At 45.6% G+C, this 24,009-nt stretch overlaps 1 protein-coding gene across 1 annotated transcript in view; it reads left to right on the top strand.

Annotated features, from left to right (window-relative positions):
• Baiap2l1 (BAI1 associated protein 2 like 1) overlaps positions 1 to 24,009 on the top strand; it is a 92,347-nt gene that overhangs the window by 62,363 nt on the left and 5,975 nt on the right. Inside the window, exons 4-12 of the mRNA XM_028756108.1 lie at positions 8,120 to 8,181; positions 8,436 to 8,507; positions 9,153 to 9,290; positions 10,337 to 10,489; positions 12,830 to 12,997; positions 13,872 to 14,019; positions 15,954 to 16,164; positions 16,731 to 16,808; positions 18,994 to 19,186. Of these exons, the coding sequence (XP_028611941.1) occupies positions 8,120 to 8,181; positions 8,436 to 8,507; positions 9,153 to 9,290; positions 10,337 to 10,489; positions 12,830 to 12,997; positions 13,872 to 14,019; positions 15,954 to 16,164; positions 16,731 to 16,808; positions 18,994 to 19,186 (1,223 nt within the window). The remainder of the gene's footprint in view (positions 1 to 8,119; positions 8,182 to 8,435; positions 8,508 to 9,152; positions 9,291 to 10,336; positions 10,490 to 12,829; positions 12,998 to 13,871; positions 14,020 to 15,953; positions 16,165 to 16,730; positions 16,809 to 18,993; positions 19,187 to 24,009) is intronic.

The following is a 24,009-nucleotide window of genomic DNA, read 5'->3' on the forward strand; positions in this document are numbered from 1 at the left end:
TATTAATCATAGCTGGGTTTCTTTGTTTGATGGTTTTGTTTGATTGTTTTGTCTTGTTCGAGACAGGGTTTCTCTGTGTATCCCTGGCTGTCCTGGAACTCACTCTGTAGACCAGGCTGGCCTCGAACATCTGCCTCGGAGTGCTGGGATTAAAGGCAGGTACCGCCACCACCTGGATGTTTCAAGTTCTTAGTCTTTTTGTTTTGGACTTCGACAGACTCTTACTGTGTGACCCAGGTTAGTCTAGAACTTACTGTGTTGGTCAGGCTGTCTTCAAACTGACAGTCCTTCTGTCTTGCCATGAATATTAAGATTATTGGTGTGCATTATTACATCCAGCTAAATTATCAATCTTGCATTTTCAAAATCTCTACTATATCCAAGTCTGAGTCTGATGTTTGCCTTGTCTCTTCAGATTGTTTTTCCTTAGTGTGTCTAATTTGTTAGTGATAATTGAATATAATATACCAGGTAAAAGGAAGATAGTCCTTTGGTGTAAATTCTTTTTTTTTTTTAAATCTGGTAGGAGTTGGGATATGTTTAATGTTGGGTGTAGCTATAACTGTGTCCAAGGCTTTATTTTCCCTCCTCAGTTGTCATTCCTCTCGATGGAGCCCGGCAGCTGTAACCCAGGGCTTTTCCTGGCTCTCTGTTGATGACTTGGGTAATAAAGTCTTGGGAAAGGAAAGCTTCCTTTATCTTCAGTGAGAATCTCAGGTTGTTTTGTGGAAGTTTCAGACAACCTTGAATCTGACCTTTGGGAGAGCTTCTTAGCCTTTCTTTGCCCTTTATGAGAAAGCTTGAGAGGGGCTGAGATTAATTGCTGTTCTCAGGTCAGATAAGGCTTCATTGCTCCAGCTTGTCCTTGAAGGGCAGTCTCTCCAGAGCCCAGGACGGGGCTCTGGGCTTATTTCACAGTGGCTGCCTATCTCTGTTGTTGGAAGCCTGAGGGGAATTTTTTTCTATCTTTACAGAAAGCAACCATTAGAACTCTGAAAGGTAAACTCTAGGAAGTAAGGGGGATTCCTTAATTATACTAAGTAACATTCTAGGTGTGCATGGTATTGAGAAACCTGGCTGGAGCCATTGTATCTTTCTCAAAAGCTTTGACCATGCCTGAGGCTTCCTGTTTTGAACTCTATAGGGAATGATAGTCACAAGCCTTGCTCTTCTCCAGCCTCCACCTTCTTCCCAACGGTGCTGTGCTCTGCTAATGAGACCAACAGCAGCTTCTGACTGGCTAACGTGCAAAGCCACTTCCCTTCGGGCAGTTTATTCTAGACTTACACAAAAATTAAGTTGCCTTTGTCCTGTTTTAGGTTTGTTTGTTAGGGTGGTGGTGGTGTTGAGACAGGGTCTCTCTATATAGCCCTGGTTGTCCCGGAACTTACTACAGAGACCAGGCTGTGCTTGAATTCACAGAGATCTTCCTGTCTCTGCCTTCCAAGTGCTAGGATTAAAGACATACACTATCAACACCCAGCTATCAAAAAATAACTTTTATTTGTCCAGTGTCTAAAAGAGACATCTCCAAGAAGAAGAAGAAAAGTCTACGTTTATAGCATCTTTTTTTTTTTTTTGAGACACCATTCTATTCTATAACCCAGATTTGCTCCAAACTCAAAAATCCTCCTGTCTCAGCCTCCAGAATTCTGGGATTAAGGTGTGAGCATCTCTCCACTCTGACTGCACCCTTTTAAAAGGAATTTTTAAATTATTATTAATTATATGTATGTGTGTGAACATGTGAGTGTAGGTACCCACAGTAGTCAGAGACCTCAGATTCCCATGAAGCTGGAGTCACAGGAGGTTATGGGTGGTGGGAACCGAACTCGGGTCCTCTGTAAGAGCAGTAGTTAACCCTTGAGCCATCTCTCCTGCCTGTAGCTGCAACTTCTGTTTGACTTGGGCAACTATTGACTTTCAGGTCTTTGACTATGCTGAACTTCCTAAGGAGGAGGTTGCCAGAGCTCTAACTTTAAGTACAGCATAGGTGTCAGCTCACCTACTGATACACCTCCTTATCCCCCCATTGTCTCCAGCACCCAGCTCTGGACCCCCCAGGACTGGGACAAAATAATCTGTCTCCTTCTCCCCTTCCTCCTCCTCCTTCTCTTCTCACTCCTCCACAACTAAGTAGGTAAATGAAGGGCCAGTGAGATAGCCCAGGAGATAAAGGCCTGTACTGCCGACCTAAATTCAGTCTCCAAAACCCACAGAGTAAAAGGAGAGAACAACCTCCAACCAAGTCAGCTTCTGACCTCCATATGTGCATGTGCACACGCGCATGCACGTGTGTGTGCACACATACACTCACACACACACCAAGAAAATAAATGTGATTTTAAATCTAATTATGTAAATACATTTCATTCAGTTAGAGTATGGTACTGTAAACCTGTTTTATAAATGCTAAGGAGAGGTTGAGTCTGGCCCAGGACCTTGAGGTATATTAGGTGCCAGATCTTTGTCCCCACTAGAATACTATCCACGCCATTTTTTATCTGGTGAGTATCAAATGCAAGTACAGTGGTCACTTTGCTCTCATCTGCTTTCTAGTTCATTTTGGATTTTTAAAAATATCTCTGTTAACAAGAATCTTAGAGGAAAACTTCCAGGCTATGCAGTAGCTTATTCCTCATCCTAACTTTACACCTGTTAATGCTTTTTGCTCTGACCAGTCTTTCCCTGTGATGGTGGCAAAATGGTGACTTCCCAAGTCTGGCAGCCTCCCCTCACTTACTGATTGGTACTCAGCATTTTCCTTTCAGCGGGAGCATCCATTCCCTCCCCGACACACATGATGCCTTGCCGTGGACTCATAGAACCCTAGATCCTTTAACAATCTACAGTTTATTACGTCTTTCACTGTTTTGATGCTCAGGTTAGAGTACCCCATGTCTGCAAGCTGACTCTGTGACATACCTCTCCGTGTCATTTACTTGTTTATTTTGGGGACACTGGCAGGATAATTATATGATGTTACAAGACATTAATTGCAACTATAGTGCTTCAGTTGGTTAAGTCAAGAATGAGGTCCATCTAAGCTCTATTGCACAGATATGTTGCTATTTTTGAGGTTTTTCTTATTGTCGATCATTTGGCTGAATTGCTGGTTGGGATTTGGGGTTTTTTTGTTTGGTTGTTTGGTTGGTTGGTTGCTTTGAGGGTTGGTTGTTGTTTGGTTGTTTGGTTGTTTGGTTGTTTTTTAAGACGGAATTTCTCAGTGTAGCCTTGGCTGTCCTGGAACTCACTTTGTAGACCAGGTTGGCCTTGAACTCACTTTGTTGACCAGGCTGGTCTTGAACTCAGATATGCCTGCCTCTCCCTCTCAAGTACTGGGATTAAAGAAGTACTGACCAGAGGAGAGCCACTCGCCTGTCTCCAGGGACAAAGAGCCCTATTTAAAGGCAGTAGATCATCTCGTGTGTGCTCCTGTGTTTATGCTTTGGGGTGGGCGATGACCTTCAGCACACACCTGCTAGTTCAGCAGTGCATCTGTGGGCTTTGCTTTTGCCTTCACTGTACTGATGAATTTTTTATTGCACTTATGCGAAAGTCAAAGAAAAGCTATAGACGTTGCTTCTTTCCTCCCACCAACTGCATCCCAGGAATTGAACTGTTGGCAGGCTTGGCAGCAAGCGCCTTTACCTTCTAAGCCCTCCTTTCAGTCCCCATTGTAGTTTCTCCTCATCACATTTGCTACCTGTAAAACTGTCAGAAAAAACATCTGAACAGGTGGATCTCTGAGTCTGAGCCAGCCTATCTACAGATTGAATTCTGGGACAGCCAGGGATCCACAGAGAAACCCTGTCTCAAAAAAACAAAAACAAAAACAAACCAAAAAACAAACAAAAGAAAACCACTCAAAAAAACTATACATTTTCCCAGTGACATTTTTGGTCATTTTCACTTTGGTCCACCCAATGTGACTTCAGGCCAGTAGTAGGTTGGCTTCTATGTCGTCATTTTATTATCTGATTCCACTTGTAGTAACACATAGGAAGTGGCATGTGACTCAGCCATTACTCTGTCCTCTCTGGAAACAACAAATGTGTTGTAATTATCTGTGACCAGATATAGATGGAAAGAGCTGGGTTTGGTTTTTTTTCTTTCCTCTCTCTCTCTTTTTAAATGTCTGCCTGAATTCAGCATGTGCTCTTTGCTGCCTCTGTCCTTGGCAGGCTCCGTCTGGCTCCTCCACATTCTTACTGTGAATTGTAAAGACTTATCTCACTGAAGTTTATTAATAGACCAGCTGGGTGTGGTGGCGCATGCTTGAGATCCCAGCACTCAGAAGGTGACGGAGGAGGATCGTAAGTTTGGAGACAGCCTATATTACAAGACCCTGTGTCAAAGAGCAGTTAGAGAACCTCTAGTGGGAGGAGCTGGGGATGTAGCTTAGTAGAAGAGTTCTAACAGGCCGGTCTGTGGGCTCCATCTGCAGTACCACACAGGGGAGTCAATAAAAGTATTCCAACAAAAAGTATTTCACACCAGTTATGTTCTTTTTTTTCTTTTTAAAGAATTATTTATTGTATGTATATGAGTACACTGTAACTGTCCTCAAACATACCAGAAGAGGGCATCAGATCTCATTACAGATGGTTGTGAGCCACCATGTGGTTGCTGGGAATTGAACTCAGGACCTCTGGAAGAGCAGTCAGTGCTCTTAACCACTGAGCCATCTCTCCAGCCTTAAGCTCTTTAAGTCTAATTATTTAATATTTTAAGGCCACATTTCCTACTGGCCACATGCATAGCCTTACATAGTATTGTTTAAAATATATTCCTAAAACCTAGAGTAACACTGCTGTTTGCACTATTGCTATGAGCACTGTCTTAGTTGAGTTTGTGAATTTGAAATGCGTGCATGTCGTACGTAAACCTCTTTGATTAGCCAGCACTGTGGGTCAGTACAGCACTTGCCTACACGGGTGAGTACCTCAGTTCCATCTACAGCACTGTGAGAATTTTTAATTTTAACAATGAATTCCCTAATATTGCCTCCCTTAAGAACATAATTTATTCAGATTGAATCACATGGCTATAATGATATGAATTTCTTCCTGAGATGTTGGCTCCCAACCTGAGAAGAGAAAGGAGAGGGTTGGTGCAGCAGGCAGCGCGTGCTTCCTGTCGGGCATGCACTCTGTTCTACTCTGTCTGAGTCTGGGTTGTGCTATCTCACCTCTTCCCTCGGACGTTCTCTGTTCTTTCTCCTCCTCAAATATAATTCATGAAAATGTTGGTGAGAGCATGATGCGTAAGACGGCATAGAAGCAGAAAGTCTGCAAACCTGAAGTGATATTTCCCCAAATGGAGAGTCAGCTCTGTGGACTTAACCTAAAGGCAGTTTTGTGTTCATTTCAAGGTTGCACAATCACAGCTAAGGTGTGTTTCAGTCAGTTCTTTCAAACCAAGGACTCAGGAGTTAGCACTGGGCGGCCAGCTTTGGAATTCCACAGACCTGAGGGCCAAGACTAACAAGGTCAGGGGTTCCCATCCTACCACTGTGAATGGCCCATTTCACTAGTCCTGTCTGCAGTGGCAGAAACCGCACAGGAGTCTGGACAGTGGGGACCCATGTGAGGTGGGCTGGGCCGGCCAGGCAGAGTACTGAGTAGAGATGTGCTTAGTACACAGCACAGTGCTCTGAGGTCCGCATCTGAGTGAGGCTGCAGAGTTAGAAACAAATGTGACCACTTTGCTTTCCAACAGAATTCTGATGGTTTCAGTGAAAATATTTTTAGATTTTTTTTTCTTAAGATGATGTGACTTGCCAAGAACTGAGTGCTTAGTTTTCAAATAATTGAAGTGTATTTTATTTGTTTTTTTAATCTCTAACAAGGGATTGTTTATGGTTCAAAATAGCTATAAAAGTAACTCCATATGTTTCCGTATCTAAAATGAGCTAGTAATGTATTCTTGGCGAGGCTGCAGACTTCTCTTGTGAAAGAGTCTAGTTTGTTTTTTATATTGACTTTTGGGAATTTTAGATGGCATCATTGGGGTGGGAAGCCGATGAACATGGCAGGTTAAAATCATCTGAATCCTTTCTGCCACAGCTCTCCTTCATCCGGCACATTGTCTGACTGGAACACAGTCTTGGGTTCCCAGAGCTCAGGGGACAATGTGTGTCCTTGGGTCCTGATGGCCTGTGACTTCTCCCGGTTATGTATGTCTGTACAATCGGGTCTTGGAGCCCACCATACCCATGGTTACACAGCATTTGTCTGTGGAGGCCGCCTTCAGCTTATAGCTCACGAGTCTCTTATCCGGGACACTGGGGAGAACAGGGAGGCTGTCTGTTCTTTGCTTTTAGAAAGACTTCTGACTGCCGGGCAGTGGTAGCGCATGCCTTTAATCCCAGCACTTGGGAGGCAGAGGCAGGTGGATTTCTGAGTTCGAGACCAGCCTGGTCTACAGAGTGAGTTCCAGGACAGCCAGGGCTACACAGAGAAACCCTGTCTCAAAAAAAAAAAAAGAAGAAAAAGAAAAAGACGTCTGGCACCATGTAACCAGACAGGGATGGCGTGGAGGAGCCTCTCCTTAGAGACCTAGCCAGCCAGATCTGTGTGTGGACTGTCTTCCCACCTCTGTTGCGTGGACTTGGGAAGCATGTGTCTATGCCTTCAGTTTGCCCAGTGTGTCATCTTCTCAGGGTAGGGCAAGCACAGATGCGGGTGTGTAGGGTTTGTGTTCTTCCTGAGAGGTGGCCCACTTGATGGCACCAATGCACGGTAAATGACCCTTCATCGTGGGCATGACACATAGGTGAGCGGTTTCCCATCATGACTGGCTGGCTGGGGTTAGGAGGGATTAGAAGGCATGGTGCCAGTGAGCTCACTCTTACACATACAACACCCAAGTCTGGGAGCACACTGCATTTCTGGGATGGAAGATGAGGGAGGGGCAGGGCAGCCCGGCAAATCTGAGAAGCAGATGTCTACAAATGCTCTTGCAAGTGTGGTTGAGTCATCTGTGCACTAGTGACAGCTGAAGCCATGGCTCTGTGCTCATTTCCCCTTTTGCCTCACTCTGCCAGGGTCTTCCCGTCTCACTCGTCTCATCCACAGCTGTTCAGCTTGCCATAACAATTCCTTTGGGTCTAGCTACTGCCCTATAAAGCAGTCCGCCAGTACATTCTGTAGTGGTCTCCTATGGCAGTGGCAGCCATTCCAAATGAGTTCCTAGTTTCTGACTTGTATTTATAAGATCGGTGTGATTGGTCTCTGAGGCAGGGAGGTTGGCAGAGAAATTCTTGTCCACCTTTATCAGAGGGAAGTGGTGAAGCTTAAGCACAGACCCCCCAACTGTACGGGAGCTGGCCTGGCAAACCCGGTGGTCACTCTGCTGCCTGCTCCTTTGCCCTGGAATAGTCAACGTTTTAGACTCTCCATATCATCCCGGGAGATCCAAGGCAGAACATTGTCTCTGCTGCAGTCTCCCCTCGGGCTGGTATTTTCCAAAACAAATACAAGAACTAAAATGAGAGAAAGAGATGATTTTCTCTGTGGTTATCAAATAATCAGATTTCTCTGGGGATTAGATAAAAATAAATCTTCTGTTCCTATAATTAGTTATAGTTGTGATGACTGAGTTCATCTTTTATAAGATAATTTCAAAGTTAAATTACAGGGCTGGAGAAATGGCTCAGTGGGTAAGATTGAATCCCAGCACTGTCCTTGCAGAGAACATGAGTTTTTCTTAGTACCAACCATCAGGTGGCTCATGACCACCTGTAACTCCAGACCTGACACCCTCTTCTGACCTTCACGGGCACACAAATGTGGCACACATTCACACAAACACATAAACAACCAAAATCTGTCTTGAAAGGTTAAATTGGATAATACAGGATTTGGCTGAGGGAATGTGTAAAACAGAAAGGCCAGGGTGAATCCAAGAACAGAGTAGGCGTTCTTAACATGGAGGAAGTTAGGTCACAGACATTCCTCTGTGCCTTCCCTGGGGCTCCATCCCCGTCTCCCCTCATCTTGGGGTTTAATATTTGAAGCCCCTGAGGACAGCCTTGTACCGTTTGCCTCCACTATTTTGTTTCTATTTATGCCTTTGCAAAACCTCACAGTGGCTTCCCTTATGGTTTTATTCACAGGCCATGTTCTCATAGAGATTTCCAGCACCCACAAGAAACTCAATGAGACTCTTGATGAGAAGGTAAGTGGACATTTGTTATATTTTTAAAATGTATTTTTAAAAATATTGACTACGCGGGCAGTAGTGGTGCACACCTTTAATCCCAGCACTTGGGAGGCAGAGGCAGGTGGATTTCTGAGTTCGAGGCCAGCCTGGTCTACAGAGTGGGTTCCAGGATAGTCAGGGCTACACAGAGAAACCCGGTCTTGAAAAAAAAAATATTGCCTACAACTCAAATAAGATATGATTTCTAAAATTTTTCACTTTGTCAACAGTTCAAAATATTCCATAAGGAGATTATCCATGAGCTGGAGAAGAAGACGGAACTGGATGTAAAGTACATGAATGTGAGTAGGCTTTCCATCCACCCTGGCCAGCCTGATGTGCGCGTGTGCGCGTGTGTGCGTGTGTGTGTGTGTGTGTGTGTGCGCGCTTGTGTGCGTGCGCGCGTGTGTGTGCGCATGTGTGTGACTGTGCGTGTGTGTGTATGCGTGTGTGTGTGTGCATGTGTATGCGTGTGTGTGTGTATGCGTGTGTGCGTGAGTGTGTGTGAGTGTGTGTGAGTGTGTGTGTATGCGTGTGTGTGAGTGTGTGTGTATGCGTGTGTGCGTGAGTGTGTGTGTGCATGTGTGTGTGCACGTGTGTGCGTGTGTGTGATCCTGGGCGTGGGCCCCTAGGCCTGACCTACGCTAGACAAACACTCTATCACTGAGCTACATCTCCAGCCCTTTAGTATTGTTGTGTATTCACCAAAGCACTGACTACAAAGAGGGAATTCAAAAGAAAAGACATTGTCCTAAGAATTCAAGATGAACGGAGGGGGTCCTCTGTGGCACAGACATGGAAACAGTATGGCGGCACTCTCCAGCCCCAGATAGAGCCAAATGAGTGTGAGGCATCAAGGTCAGTCAGCCACACACAGTGGAAGTGTGAGCAAAGGTGACCCCAAGACGGCTTGTACAGCGCTCAGTGAGACATTGTTTAACTTACAGGCTACTCTTAAAAGATATCAAGCAGAACACAGGAATAAATTAGATTCTTTGGAGAAATCTCAGGCGGAGTTGAAGAAGATCAGAAGAAAAAGTCAAGGTGGACGAAATGCACTCAAATATGAACACAAAGAAATTGAGGTGAGCACTTCAGCAATGTCTTCCTCTGTCAGTCATGAATGTGAGGCTTAAGGGGAGGCTCCCCTCAGCCGGCTGTACCCTGTCGCCTGTCCTGTGCTACCACTGAAGCGAAACAGAAGTATCCCAGGTTGAGTGTGGTAGCACATGTCAGTAATCCCAGCTGAGTTGAAAGAGCCTTAAGTTCTAGGCTATCCTGTGGTACATAATGAGACCCTGTCTCTTTTCTTTTTCTTTTTTTCTTTTTTCTTTTCTTTTTTTTTTTCGAGACAGGGTTTCTCTGTGTAGCCCTGGCTGTCCTGGAACTCAGTCTGTAGACCAGGCTGGCCTCGAACTCAGGAATCCGCCTGCCTCTGCCTCCCAGGTGCTGGGATTAAAGGCGTGCGCCACTACTACCTGGCAAGACCCTGTCTCAAAGAAAAGAAAAGAAAAGAAAAGAAAAACAAAGCATACATAATCTAACTTAGTAATGCAGCATTTTTCAGAGTTAAGGTAATGGCTCATGGTACTTCCTGGCATCTCCCCTTAACTCAGGGAGAAGGGGACCTTTGTGATTAGCATGACTGTCACTTCTGTTTGCTTGCTTGCTTTGCTTGTTTGTTTGAGATAGGATCTCTGTGTAAACCACATTAGTTCAGAATTCACAGAGACCTGTGTGCTTCTGCCTCTCGAGTGCTGCTATTAAAGTGTGCACCACCACACGGGGCCCCACTGCCCTCATTTTACCATGGGAAGACGAGGCTTAGGCTGAGCCCTGTGACTGGCACCTGGAACTGTGATCAAGCTTGAAACTTTCTAAGATGACTAGTCATCCCTAGAGTACAGAGTTGTATTATGGCAGCTGCTCCGTGGTACCCTTTCTCTGCATGAGTCAGTGTCTTAACGGTGGTGGCATCCTCTTAGGCCAGCTTACACGTATTTTGTGCAGTGTTGATCTACATTTAGTGTCCATGATAAACTAAACTGGGTGTAAAGGTGGCAGTGGAGAAGTGTCATGCCATGCAGCAGTCAGATGGCTCCTGTCATCTTTCCATTGTTTATTTCCACAGTATGTGGAGACTGTTACATCTCGCCAGAGTGAAATCCAGAAGTTCATTGCAGATGGCTGCAAGGAAGCGCTGCTTGAGGAGAAAAGGCGCTTCTGCTTCCTGGTGGACAAGCACTGTAGCTTTGCCAATCACATGCACCACTATCACCTGCAGGTGAGTGTGCAGCTCGCTGCACTAAGTGTACAGCTTGTACGCAGAAGCCCTGGGTTGCCTTTCCTTACAGATTAGCACAGTAGAGAGCAGTGGGCCCTGACTGAAGTACAGATGGGATGAGTGAATGACCAAGTATCCACTTAGCATTCATTTACTGATTTATGCATATTTAGAGTCCTTTTTAAAAAACAACAGATCTGGGGCTGCAGTTTTAACTCAGCTTGCCCAGCATGCACTGGGTTTGATCTCCAGCACATCTCATAAATTGGGTATAGTGATACACACCAGTAATCCCCAGGAAGTGAGGCCAGGAAGGTCAGAAGTTTAAAGTCATCCTAAGCTATATAGTGAGTTTGAGGCCACCCTGGACTATGTCTCAAAAACAAAAAGACACAATCTAAAACACTCAACTTTGGTAGATTCCTGTGTATCCTGGGTGTCACTGTCTTGATTAGCCCCGGTGGTTAGCTCTGGGTGGTTCTAGATGAACATGGATCCACATAGGGTCACCGGCCGCTCTGCCCAAGGCTGCAGACACCCCTCCCAGTCACACCCATCAAGACGTTGGGTTATGTTATTTTTTCACTTTTGTTTACAGTGCTCACTCATGATCACTGCAACCAAACTGACTTAGTTCCGGCCTTCTCACAGACAAGGCTGTTAGAGCCCAGCAACACTTACACAGCTCAATTTCCCTTCCTCTCTTGTTTTCCTTTCAAGTCTCTTGAGTCTTTGTAAGCATTCCAAGCTAGCATGATTGAGGTCAGATATTCACTGTTGTTCATAAGCAAGTGATTTAAGACGGTATTCCAAAATAGAAGATCTGCAAGAGCTAGACCATAAGCCAGCTCTTTCTCGAGGAGAAAACCCTGCCCTTTTATGTGCATGTGTCACACATCCTGTAAGTTTCATAACTTGAATATGCAGCTTCCCAATTCAGATACTTAAAGGTCTAAATGGTTATAACAAAAAAGAACTGCTGTCTTCAGCGTTCACTCTGTCCGCCCTGCTGTAGATGCATCTGTGATGCCCACAGTGCATTTACAAGTCAGAGCACTGCTCAACACCTTTAGAAGCATGTGTGCTTCTGTGCTGAAGGCCTCCTGCAGCTGCAGAGGGATGCAGCAAGGCCTCCTATGTCAGGAGGTAGCCTGGGCTATCTTCGGGCAGCTCTAGTTACTAGCAGTGTCTTAGATTTACTCGGGTCCCAGTAGTACGCTGTAAAGCAGCACAGACCAATCCCGCTTCTTCTTGTATCAGAAGCATCTTCAGCTCTCTGAGAGCTGCTTTGTGATCTCCCTTGTTGCTGCTAGAGCATCCAGTCCTTCCTCTAGCCAGTAGTCCTCAATCCCCCACTCCCCAGCGTATCCGGGTCAGAAGTGTGTAAGCTTGAAAAAAATGAATAGCGCTGTTGCCATGCAAAGTAGCTTCAGAGAGGGATCCCTGCTTCCTTTTCAAACCAGAGCACTGCCCTGGAAAGAGTTTGGTTGAAAGGCTTTGGCGCCTCTGAGAGCCTCACTGTAGGAGCAGAGCCAGGCTATGGGAGCAGGAACAGTCCCTCAGCTTCAGCCTCCAGGATATGCAGTGTCTCAGCTCTTTTGTCTCTTTGTGCTGCCACCCTTCTACTGTGCGAGCCTGTTAAAGTGTGACAGGAGCACTCTTAGGACAGATTCCTACCTACTCACCCACCCACCTCTCCACCTGCAGGCTCTTTCCCACAGATGGACTTCCTGGAACCTAAGTCTGATTCATTTGCCTAACACTTTCACTCTTGGGCCTCTTAACCACAATAGACAAGTTGACTTTAGGACTGGTGGAGAGATGGTGATTGTCATTTCCAAGGACATCTAGAAAATAAAAGACTCATATTGGTTGCTCAGCTCTTCCCTTTTAGCTTTTGGATGTCTTTATTTTTTTGTTTTTGAGATGTACATGAGCAAACACACATACACAAACCATGCACTCATTTATGGTCCTGTGTCAACTGGAAGTTCTGTATTCATGCTGAGGAGGCAGGTAAGTTTCTTTAGGTCCTGAGCCTGCCTCTTTTTGGTTTTTCGAGACAGGGTTTCTCTGTGTAGCCCTGGCTGTCCTGGAACTCAGTCTGTAGACCAGGCTGGCCTCGAACTCAGAAATCCGCCTGCCTCCTGAACCTGCCTCTTGAGCAACCAAGACACAGTAGATATTCATAGTTGCTTAAGCTGCTTGCTGAGTTAGCCTTCAAGCCCCCAGGCCTGTGGCAGATGAGTACTATAGCAGTAAAGACGCTGATTGAGGGTCTTTATCAGCTCTTCTAACAGTGCACCTTTGCCTTTAATTTTGTTTCTTCTGTATTTACAGTCTGCAGAATTACTTAATTCCAAGCTGCCCCGCTGGCAGGAAACCTGTTGTGATGCCACAAAAGTCCCAGAGAAAATCATGAACATGATAGACGAGATAAAGACGCCCATCTCCACCCCGGTGTCCGGGACGCCACAGCCATCGCCCATGATCGAGAGAAGCAAGATGGTAGGATCGGTTCCCTTTTTGCTCGCTTACTAGTATGCGTTAGTTCAAACTGACTCAGAGGACGAGGACTGACTTCATAGACACACCGTGAGCCCTCCTTTCCCATTCCCAGACCCTGATCCCTAACCTTTCCCCTTCCTCCTTTAGAACTAGAATTGACTGTGCAAATGTTTGATGCTCTGCTTGACCGTGTCTCTTTTGCTTTAGAAATATCACTGTTACTGTATTCCACCATTATAAGTTTATTCCCACTGACGGCACTGTAGAAATCTGAGAGAACAGACTGGAAAGCTCTGGTGCCATCCAGTACCTGGAGGACAGCAGCAGGAGGATCATAAATCTGAGGCTGGTCTAGACTACATATTATTAGACCTTTCTCTAAAAGAAGAAGAAATGATATGTTTGAGAATTGCTTCAACATAATGCAGGCCTAACTTGCAAATCTGGGTGAGGGGCATACATGAAACAAGGTCAGCCATAGATTGATCAAAATAGTCATCAAAGCTATGTGCTAAAAAAAGTTAATATAATATGTTCAAAATTCCTTAAAAAAATTGTTTCGAGTGTAGACTCCTATAACCAAGTGACGCTGAAGAGGGAGCCTACCTAGATGTGATAACTGATACCCATAGTTCCAGCACTCAGGAGGCAGAGGCAGGCAGCTCTCTCTGAGTTCGAGTACAGCCTGGTCTACACAGAGTTTTCCAGGCTAGCCAGGACTACACAGTAAGACTCTTTCTCTAAATGAATACTTTTGAAATATTCACAACTAGGAATGGGGTTTCTGCCATATGGTAGAAAGCATCCTGGAAATCTGTTTTATTCTCTCACCATACCAGCCTAATGTTAGACTAATAGAGATTTGTTTCTACAGATTGGGAAAGATTATGACACCCTTTCTAAACACTCACCAAAGATGCCCCCCGCTCCTGCAGTCAAAGCCTATACCAGCCCTTTGATTGATATGTTCAATAACCCAGCCACAGATGTACAGAGCTCAGAAAAAACTAACAACTCCACAGGTAAGAGATTTAGTTTGATTTCTTTTATGGAAGCTTAAAAAAAGTTGATCTTTCTATTTAATTTTTTAAAGATTCATTTTTACGTGCGTGTGTGTGTGATATGAATTAAGCTACATGTGTGCTCGTGCTCTCAGGGGCCAGGAGAGGCATTAGATCCTCTGGAGATGGTTGCAGGTGATTGTGAGCCACTCAGTATGGATGCTGAGACCCGAATCCAGGTCCTTTGCCAAAACAGGAAGTACTCTTAACCACTGCGCCATCTCTCCAGCTCCCTTTTTAAATAATTCGTTAAATAATTTTTTTGATAAGTGTATTATGAGGCAGACACACGGTCTAGTAGATAACACAGCCCTGGCTTTGAATGACTTATACCTCGAAGGAATAATACTGGAGCTGAGAGGGCAGCTCCATAGGAGAGCAGTTCAAGTATGTGTGCAGCCCCAGGCTCCACTTCCAGTATTTGGGGGCTGTGGGGGTGGAGAGAGTAAGGGAGATGGACCAAATAAGGTCAAGTCTAAACCACAGACATTGGATAGGTGACATGTTTCTGTAGCACTAGTCCATCCACAGAGTAAATATTTTGTTGAGAAGAATTTTTTAAGATTTTTTTTTATTTATCATGTGTGCTTCTGTGTGGGTGTAAGCACTTAAGGAGGCCAGGAGAGGGACAGGATGCCGTGTAACTGGAGTTGGAGGCAGTTGTGAAGCACTCTCCATGTGCGCTGGGAACCTAACTCAGATCCTCTGCAAGTGTAATACCTGTCCTTAACCACTGAGCCATCACTCCAGCCTGAGAGGTGGTGTAATTAAAACTAAACAGGACAGAAGATAATAAGTTTGTTTCACACAGCGTTCCATATCTGAGAGCTCCTTCAGTACAAATCTGATGGTAGTCAAGTTGTGCCCTGGAGAGAACCCACAGGTTATAGTATTCAGCTGTAGGGGAAGATAAGAGATTGCAGCAAGAGATTTCTATAAAGACAGTCAGAATTGCTCAGCAAGGAAAATCATAGCTTGTAGTTATTTGCTTTTGAAGAAAGGTAAAGTATATAATAACTCCAGTTCCTTCTAATAAAAGCCAAGTGAATTTTTCTGACAGATTCAATGTTTGAGGTAATTAGAGACATGTTAAGAATAGCAGAATTTGTATTGTATTGTTTATGGAGATCAATAATAAAGCAGGTATTTTAAAGCCCCATACCAGTTCCCATTCCCTGGAGTAGCACCTACCAGCTGGTGTTGAAGGTGAGACACCATAGTGGCACAGTGCTCATGTATAGGGCCTGTGGACTCAGCTGCCCCAGTAACTATAGCTGCCATTTGCCAGTTGTGACCTGGACCAGTCTGGGAACTCTGTGGGCTCAGTTTCTGTGTCCATCAGTATCAGCCGTCATGGAGCCATCCTCTGGAAGCTGGGTGGTGGCTGTACAACACTGAGATTCTTGACCAGCAGGTTCCTAATAAGTTCTCAACAACGGGAACCCAGCAGCTTGTGTGTACATGCTTAGGGAGAAGCCAGCACACCAACATTTGCAGCTCTCTCCTTTGTCTTGTAACAAGGGAAAGGCAGTGGGTCTGGGCTGCTGCCTCTGTGTTCTAGCTAAAAGAGCAGTAAAGTGTGGGCACTTCATCTGCGAAAAGAGCTGGCCTTAGTGCCGTGGTGCTGGTGAGGCTGGCATGCCATGCTGGCCTTCTCTTATTACAAGTGCTCTTGGCTGCTGGGCTCCTCTGCCCACTATGAAAGCCTCCAGGCTGCGGCATACCAGTCTCCTCTTCATGGGCAATGTGAAAGGTCTGGAAATAGGCCAAAATTTAAGTTTCCATAAAAGGATCATATAGGCAAGACACAGAAACAAGTGGTTTCCTGGGGTCATTCATTCAAACTTGCCCACCAAGCGTTCTCTGAATCACCATCATGGCCTTGCCCACTTCAGCAAACACTGGAGAAGATCCCAGTTTGCAGCGATCGGTTTCTGTTGCAACTGGGCTGAACATGATGAAGAAGCAGAAAGTGAAGACCATCTTCCCTCACACCGCGGGCAACAATAAGACCTTACTGAGCTTTGCCCAGGGGGACGTCATCACACTGCTCATTCCCGAGGAGAAGGATGGCTGGCTCTACGGGGAGCATGACACCACCAAAGCGTGAGTTGGCACCAACCCACCTGCATCAGGTTCAAATGCCCCTCGCCTCAGAGAGCTGCCGTCTTTCCTGTAAACTGCAAGATGTCTGTGGGTGTGGGAACCTTTATACCTCTTTGTAGCTGGGGCAGCTGGTGTTATTACATCCCAGGCTGTTTTGTGTGTGTGTGTGTGTGTACACGTGAGCTTAACACAAGAATTATCAGATCATATTATGTCCCTGCTCACAAAAGGCATAAGTACTGTTTATATTTACTTCTGTGTGTGCTTGCGTGTGTGTGTACAGCGTGGATGTATATGAGCAACCTCCAGGATCTGTTCTCTCCTTCCGGCATGCCGATGCCCAAGATCGTCAAGCTATTGTTGGTGTGTGTGTGTCTGTGTGTGTGTGTGTGTGTGTGTGTGCGTGTGTATGCAGGACACACCTGAAAAAGCCTCCATTTCATTCAGCCTGTTTGTGAGAGGCTAACCTACCCCAGCTGTCATCAGGATATCCCCAAGTGTGAGTACTACTTGTGTGCCTGCCTCAGGTATCACAGATGGGTCTTTCTTCTTTACCTTACCCTTAGGAGGGGCTGGTTCCCATCATCATATACAAAGTTGCTGGAAGAAAATGTGAAGGAAGCAATGTCTGTTCCTACACCAAGGTAGGGCATATGGCCCAGCTCTCCCAGCAACTGAACTGTCCCTTGACCCTAGTGTTGCAGACACACACGAGTTAGAGCCTCGTGTGCAGCTGCCCTGGGATTAACCTCCAACACTTGGGTGATAGGAGCCAATGGCTGCTCCTCCTTGGTTTCTGTTGTCCATGAGCTTTTCTGACTATCTCCTATGACAAGGCCCAGCCCACCAATTCCTCGCCTCTCCCTGTCCCCACCGGTTGCACACTAAGTCCACAGCGCATGGTCTGTGTTTCTTACCAGCAGCGGTAGCCCTGTGCAGCACTCTGCTGTGATGTTCCCTCACCTTGAGTTCTGGCCTGGTGCTGTGTTTCTTTCCTCCCTGTGTCCCACCCAGTGGCATCTGTGGGTCTGTTTGCTTCACCACACAGGCATTGGTGCTTCCCAGGACCCATCCTCAGTCTTTCACTCTCTGTGTTTCCTGAGCTACTTCATCTTTTTTTTTTTTTTTTTTTACATTTTATTTGTTTTGGGGGGAGGAAGCAGGTGCCACAACAACACTGTAGAAGTCAGAAGACAACCTGCAGGAATCAGTTCTTCCCTTCCATCATGTGGGTCCCAGGGCTGAAAGGCAGGTTATCAGGCTTGGTCCAGGAGCATTTCCCTGCCAAGCAGCTCACCAGCTGCTCTCATTTCCTCATACGTGTAACCGCCAGCGGGCCTCCTTTGTCCTCTGGACAGCCAGGGCTGTACAGAGAAACCCTGTCTAAAAACCCAAAGCGGGTGGGAGCAGTTCCAGTTTAAAACTGAGAAAAATAACTGAGACCAGGAAGGTTTTAAGAACTTGCTTGCCAGGTGTAATAATAGCACATGCCTTTAACCACAGCACTCAAGAAGCAGAGGTGGGCAGATCTCTCTGCAGAGTCCGAGCCAGCCTGGTTATACAGTGAGCTCTAGGACAGTCAGAGCTACAGAGTGAGGCCCTGTCTCCCATAATGTCTCAGTCAGGGTTTCTTCTAGTCCTGCACAAACATCAGGACCAAGAAGCAAGTTGGGGAGGAAAGGGTTTACTAAGCTTACACTTCCACATTGCTGTTCATCACCAAAGGAAGTCAGGACTGGAAGTCAAGCAGGTCAGGCAGCAGGAGCTGATGCAGAGGCCATGGAGGGGTGTTACTTACTGGCTTGCTTCCCCTGGCTTGCTCAGCTTACTTTCTTATAGAAGCTCAGGCTACCAGCCCGGGGATGGCACCATCCACAATGGACCCTCCCCCCTTGATCACTCATTGAGAGAATGTTTACAGCTAGATCTCATGGAGGGATTTCCTCAAATGAAGCTCCTTTCTCTGTGATAACTCCAGCTTGTATCAAGTTGACACAAAACCAGCCAGTACAAATAAGAATAATATTAATAATAATATTAATAAGAAGAAAAACAAACAAACAAATAAACCTTGCTCAAGGACATACAGCTAAGAGTACAGAACCAAGACTGGAACTTAGTTATAACCTGTTCAGGCTGGATATATATCCAGTGCAGACACTTGGTCCTAGGTATTTCTAGCTGCTGCACAATGAACCCTCAGGAATGACATGTCCACGCCGAACTGGTCATCTTTACCATAAACTCCTTCACGCAGGCTGTTCTCTGACCTCGAACCCTCCATGTCATGCTCAGCATCCTTCAGCTCCTCTCCTCAGAAAGTAGCCCCATATGCTCCTCTAGCAGAGTCTAAAATGCTGTCATACCAGGAAGGAAAGTGGTTCCTTTGGGGAGGGGTAAGGAGTTGTTTTCTGAGACAGGGTCTCAGTATATAGCTAAAGGTAAATGCAATGTACGTAAACACACACACGTAAGCATGTAAACTATTATGTATGTATGTAGCGCAGTGCTGTCATCCTCTCACCGTTTTTTCATGTGTACTGTTTATTTCATGTATGTCCGTGAACCACGTGCATACACAGTGCCTTCAGAGGGTACAAGAGGGAATTGGGTCCTGGAAATGGGGTCACAGATAGTTGGGGACCCCCATCATGGGGATGCTGGGGATCTAGCTGGAGTCCTCTGGGAGAGCTCTTAGCTGCTGAGCCGTCTCTCCAGCGCCACCTCATTTTTTTCTATCCCCCTAGTCCTTGGCCATGGGATGTTTGGGTGTCGGGGTCCAGGTGTCATGACCTTGTGTGACTTGGTTCCCTCACTTTTGGCGTTGAGCCCTGCACCAGTGAGAAGCATCAGCACTGTGGACCTGACTGAGAAGAGCAGCGTTGTCATCCCACCTCCCGACTACCTAGAGTGCCTGTCCATGGGAGCCACCTCAGACAAGAGGCCAGACGCTCCCAAGATGCCTTCTACTTCCACCTTCAAAGCCCCAGTGTCCAGACCAGATGCCACATCCACATCTCCTGTGAGTGCTGACTGCAGGGGCAGGAGGGCAGGCTCTGTTCATGGCTGACGGGAAGAGGGCCTTGGGTTTTCTTCTTCACAGACACATACTCTCCCCAACTCTAAGCCCTCTTTGCTTTTACTTTATCTTATGTAGGAGAGTCAGCACCATTAGTCTGCTGGAGCTTTCCTGTCTCCTTGCTTTTGTCTTAGATTTTTATTCTTTTAATCCTCTTTCTCTGCATTTTATTCCTTTTCTGTTATCTTCTGAAAAGAGGAGGGACTGAGCTTTAAAATGGAGACTTTGTGCCGGCCAATGTGCAAAACTACCCCTAAGAAGGGAAGCGGAGGGAAGGCTTGGGCTCCGGTGCATCCTAGCCCTTGTCAATTTGAATGTGGAGTGTCTGCAGAGCACAAGGCGCCTGTGAGCCCGAGACATCAGCGAGGCCCAGGCTTCTTTGGAATTTAGTGACTAGACAGATAATGAACCAAAACAGGATACAAGCATGCTAAAAATGAAGGGGCAGGAATAATGAATAGGGCGGCATCCTGGGTGGATGTGACAGTCTAGCGGCCTAAGATGGAGCCCCAAGAAAGGAGAAGAAAAAGCCATTCTGCCTGGGGAGGCCTCCAGGGATTCCACTGAGAGGAGCACACTGGGATGGCCTCCAAGCTGACTGGAGAGGAAGGGGCAAGACCTTCAGCCAGAACTTGTTGAGGAGCAAGGGCAGCCTACAAGATGCATTCCTGCACCCTTCTGTCGCAAAAACAATGAGCAGCATATGCGGCTATGGTCTCTCTGAAGTGACACTGAAGCTGTGACAGGAGAGAGCCATTGTGTAGAAGTCCCAGGAGATGTGTATGAGGCAGAGAGAAGAAAGTCTAAACATTGTGTGCAGTGTGCGCACACAGGGCCTGGCCTAGATGACTGGCTCTAGGTCAGGGGGACTTCCGGGTAGTTCTCTTCAGGGAGGACAGAAGAAAAAGAGGTAGAGAAAAGGAAGATGGCTGAGGAGTTGGTGCATCCAGGCAAAGGAGCCTGTTGTGCATCCTCAGTGTCCAGTCTGAAAAGATGGAGACAGAATTGCCATGAATGAGTTCAAGACCAACTTGGGATATGTGCTGAGTCTCAGGGCAGCACCGGCTCCAGAGCGAGACCCTGTCTCAAACAATTGTATTTCACAGCTTCAAGTGTAGCGCATAGGCCGTTGTTCGTGTGTGAGCTGAGTCTGTAGTGTTTTCTCTGCTCTCTCCTACAGAAAACTCAAGTGTAACGCAAACAGAATGATGACCTTAACTCTCTCAGCTGTAACTAATCAGTCACTTACCAACCTGGGTCTTCCCTGATTTTTCCATTCCCAGTTGTTCATAGCTATGCCAGACAATATAAAGACTGAAAAAAGACTCGTTTAAAAATTATAGCAGGACCAATATATCTTTAAAACCTGACAATATTTTGTGAACATCATCAACTAATCATTATTCTAATTCCTGATAACATCATTAAAATATTGTTTATAAATCAAGATGTCGTGGCATATAGCTGCAATCCTAGCACTCAGGCAGTAGAGTCTAGAAGATCCGAAGTTCAGTGTCTTCCTTAGGTATATAGTATTTGAAACCAGACTGGACTGGAGACATGAGAAAAGAAGGAGGGAGGGAGGGGGGGAGGGAGGAAGGAAGGAAGAGAACATTAGTAGTCCACCCATTTGAATCTGGATCTTCACGAGTCTTTCTCATGGACAGGTTTCCCTTCTTTCTCTTTCCGTGAAATTGTTGGTAGTGGTGTTACTGTTTAGAAAACCAGGTCGTTTGTCCTGGAAGGTGTCACCAGTCTGTGTTGTGCTGATTACATCCCTGCAGTGCCCTGTACTGTGTACCCTTGCTGTCCCGTGTTTCTGGAGCTCCAACACAGTCAGTTTCTCTCTGCTGCTCTATGATCACTTGTCATGGCAGTCAACAGGATTTCTCTTTTTGTGACAGCAACAGTTAATTGACGATCACCTGGTTGTCTAATGTGTTTTAAGGTTAAAGAATCCTGTCCAAAACAGGTCTGATGGCATACTCCCAGTTACTTGGGAGGCTACAGCAAGAGGATTGATTGCAAGTTCAAGCCTAGCCTAGGCAACTTAGATTCTTTTTCTCAAATCAAAAGAAAAGGTTAGAGTGTAGCTCAGCGGCAGAGCAGGCACACATAGCACTCATGAGACCCTGAGCTCCACCCACATAACAACCAAGAAACCCCACACTTTACCCATGGAGCGGTTGCAGGCTGGTTTGATTGCTTGTCTGGTGTTTTGCTGATGGTTGACCCCAAAGCTTTCTGTTTGCTATACATGTACTCTACCACTGAACTACCTTTTAGTAGTAGGAAAATTTGTTTCTCTGTATGAGTACTCCTGTTCCATGGCTATGTGACCTGGTGCTCATGGAGGCTGGCAGAGGGCATGGAGCTCGAGTCACAGTTGCAAGCCGCCTGATGATGCTGAGAGCCAAACTCAGGTCCTCTAGAAGAGTGGCAAGTACTCCTAACCTCTGAGCCGTCTCTCCCAATCCCCCCAAACATGTTTTTATCTTCAGTAATCTTGCCACATGGACCAAGGGAGTTGACAGAATAATCCTCACTTCGTAGAATGGACAAATTGACAAGTTAGTTTTGCTTTTTGTTTTGTTTTAAGATTTATTTATTTTATTTATATGAGTACACTGTAACTGAAACACCAGAAAAGGGCATCAGATCCCATTACAGATGGTTGTGAGCCACCATGTGGTTGCTGGGAATTGAACTTAGGACCTCTGGACATTCAGTGCTCTTAACCACTGAACCATCTCACCAGCGTTGACAAGTCTAGTTTTAAAAAATAAATATTGGCCGGGCGGTGGTGGTGCACGCCTTTAATCCCAGCACTTGGGAGGCAGAGGGAGGCGGATCTCTGAGCTCGAGACCAGCCTGGTCTACAGAGTGAGTTCCAGGACAGCCAGGGCTACACAGAGAAACCATGTCTTGAAAAACCAAATAAATAAATAAATAAATAAATAAATAAATAAATAAATAAATATTGAGTCAAACAACAGTAACAAAAGGATTCTCAAAAAAAATTGCTGGGTGTGGTGGCACATGCCTTTGATCCCAGCTCTGGGGAGGCAGATACAGGTGCCTCTCTGTGAGTTTGAGGCCAGTCTGGTTTACAGATCCAGTTCCAGAATGTCTCAAAAAAAAGAAAAAGTACATAACCAGAGTCACTCTCAGACACACAAAATATAAATATCATCACTAATAATAACTTATTCTTTTTTTTTTTTTTTGGTTTTTCAAGACAGGGTTTCTCTGTGTAGCCCTGCTGTCCTGGAACTCACTCTGTTGGCCAGGCTAGCCTTGAACTCTCCAACTCAGAAATCTGCCTGCCTCTGCCTCCCAAGTGCTGGGATTAAAGGCGTGCGCCACCACTGCCAGGCTATAACTTATTCTTCATTTAGCATTTTATAGTTTAAATAAGACCTAGCTTTGTTTTTAAGCCTCTCACTTGCCTAAATCATAAGCTACTGTCAATATTGAGAAACTGAGTCAGGATGGTACACATGCCTGGAATCCCAGCATTCAGGAGGCTGGGGCAGGATAACTGTAAGTTTCAGGCCAGTCTGGACTAGATAGTGAGACTTTGTCTCATAAACTCCACCCCTCCAAAGGAAAAACAAATCAGGAGACTGTCCCCTCTTCTGCAGTGTTCCTGGACCCTAGAGGGGACGGCATAATCACCTTGTTTGGGACTGGGCTCACACTGAAGTCCACAGTGGCTACTAAAGATCAGAGTCTTCTGTAAAATCTAAAATGCCTAATAGCTACATTCTCATCTAAGGTGCACGTTGGGATATAGGAATAGCTTTGTGTAGAGTACGTAGGGAACACGAACAAGATCCTGGGGTCCATCTCAGCACGTATGTACATGCAGACAAGCACTTGTTAAAAATGTAAAGTTTTAAAAAAGAAAACATGAAAGAGATTATAAAAAATATTTAAATCAACAACAAAACCCCAAACCAAAAATGGCCATCACACTTGCTCTTTGAAGCAACACTGATTCTGCTGCTTCCTGTCTCTGCTCCTGGGACTCCTGATTTGAGCTGTAGTCTAATGACAGAGCAGTGTCAAAGGAAGACCGGCCGTTCTCTCTGAAGTTTGCCTAGGATCCTGAATAGATACTGAAAATACTAATAGTAATAATAATAATAGCAATAATCTCGGAGGCTAGGGATATATCTGAATGGTAGAACAATCAACTAGAATGTCGAAAACCCTTAGTTTAACCCCTAGCACCATTCAAAAGCATAAAAAATAAAAGGATGGATTTGGTTTGGGTCCATTTTCTGAAAGCTAGAAAAATGTTAAAAGAAAAATGTTAGTAATGCTTATATTTCCAGCATATAACTAACATTAATTATGTTTCTTTTGATACAGATTTAGATAAATACAAACAGATGGATGGGTGGGTGGATAGATAGATGGTTGGTGATTGATATTTTCACCTCCAGTCCTGACCTGACACCCACACACGGACTTATAGCAGTTTCTCCTTCCACTACCAACTGGGCCGCCATGCCTGGACCCTGCTGTGGGCTGGCCTGGCTGGAGAACTTAAGGTCGAAGTGGATTGCAGGCAGGGCCGTGGGAAACAGAGAACAGAAAGACAGCCACTTCCTAGGTCCTGCAGTGAATTGAGAAATGTCCTGTAACAGCGCAGTGGTTATCTGCACAAGGAGGGGAAGGGAGCTGGGAGCTCTGACTGATAAGCACATTCCACTGCCTTCTCTGCCATTACCAGGGACCTGATAAGATACTGGATTGCA

The sequence above is a fragment of the Grammomys surdaster genome, unplaced genomic scaffold (genome assembly GCF_004785775.1).
Source record: "Grammomys surdaster isolate TR1022 unplaced genomic scaffold, NIH_TR_1.0 126109, whole genome shotgun sequence".
NCBI lineage: Eukaryota > Metazoa > Chordata > Mammalia > Rodentia > Muridae > Grammomys > Grammomys surdaster.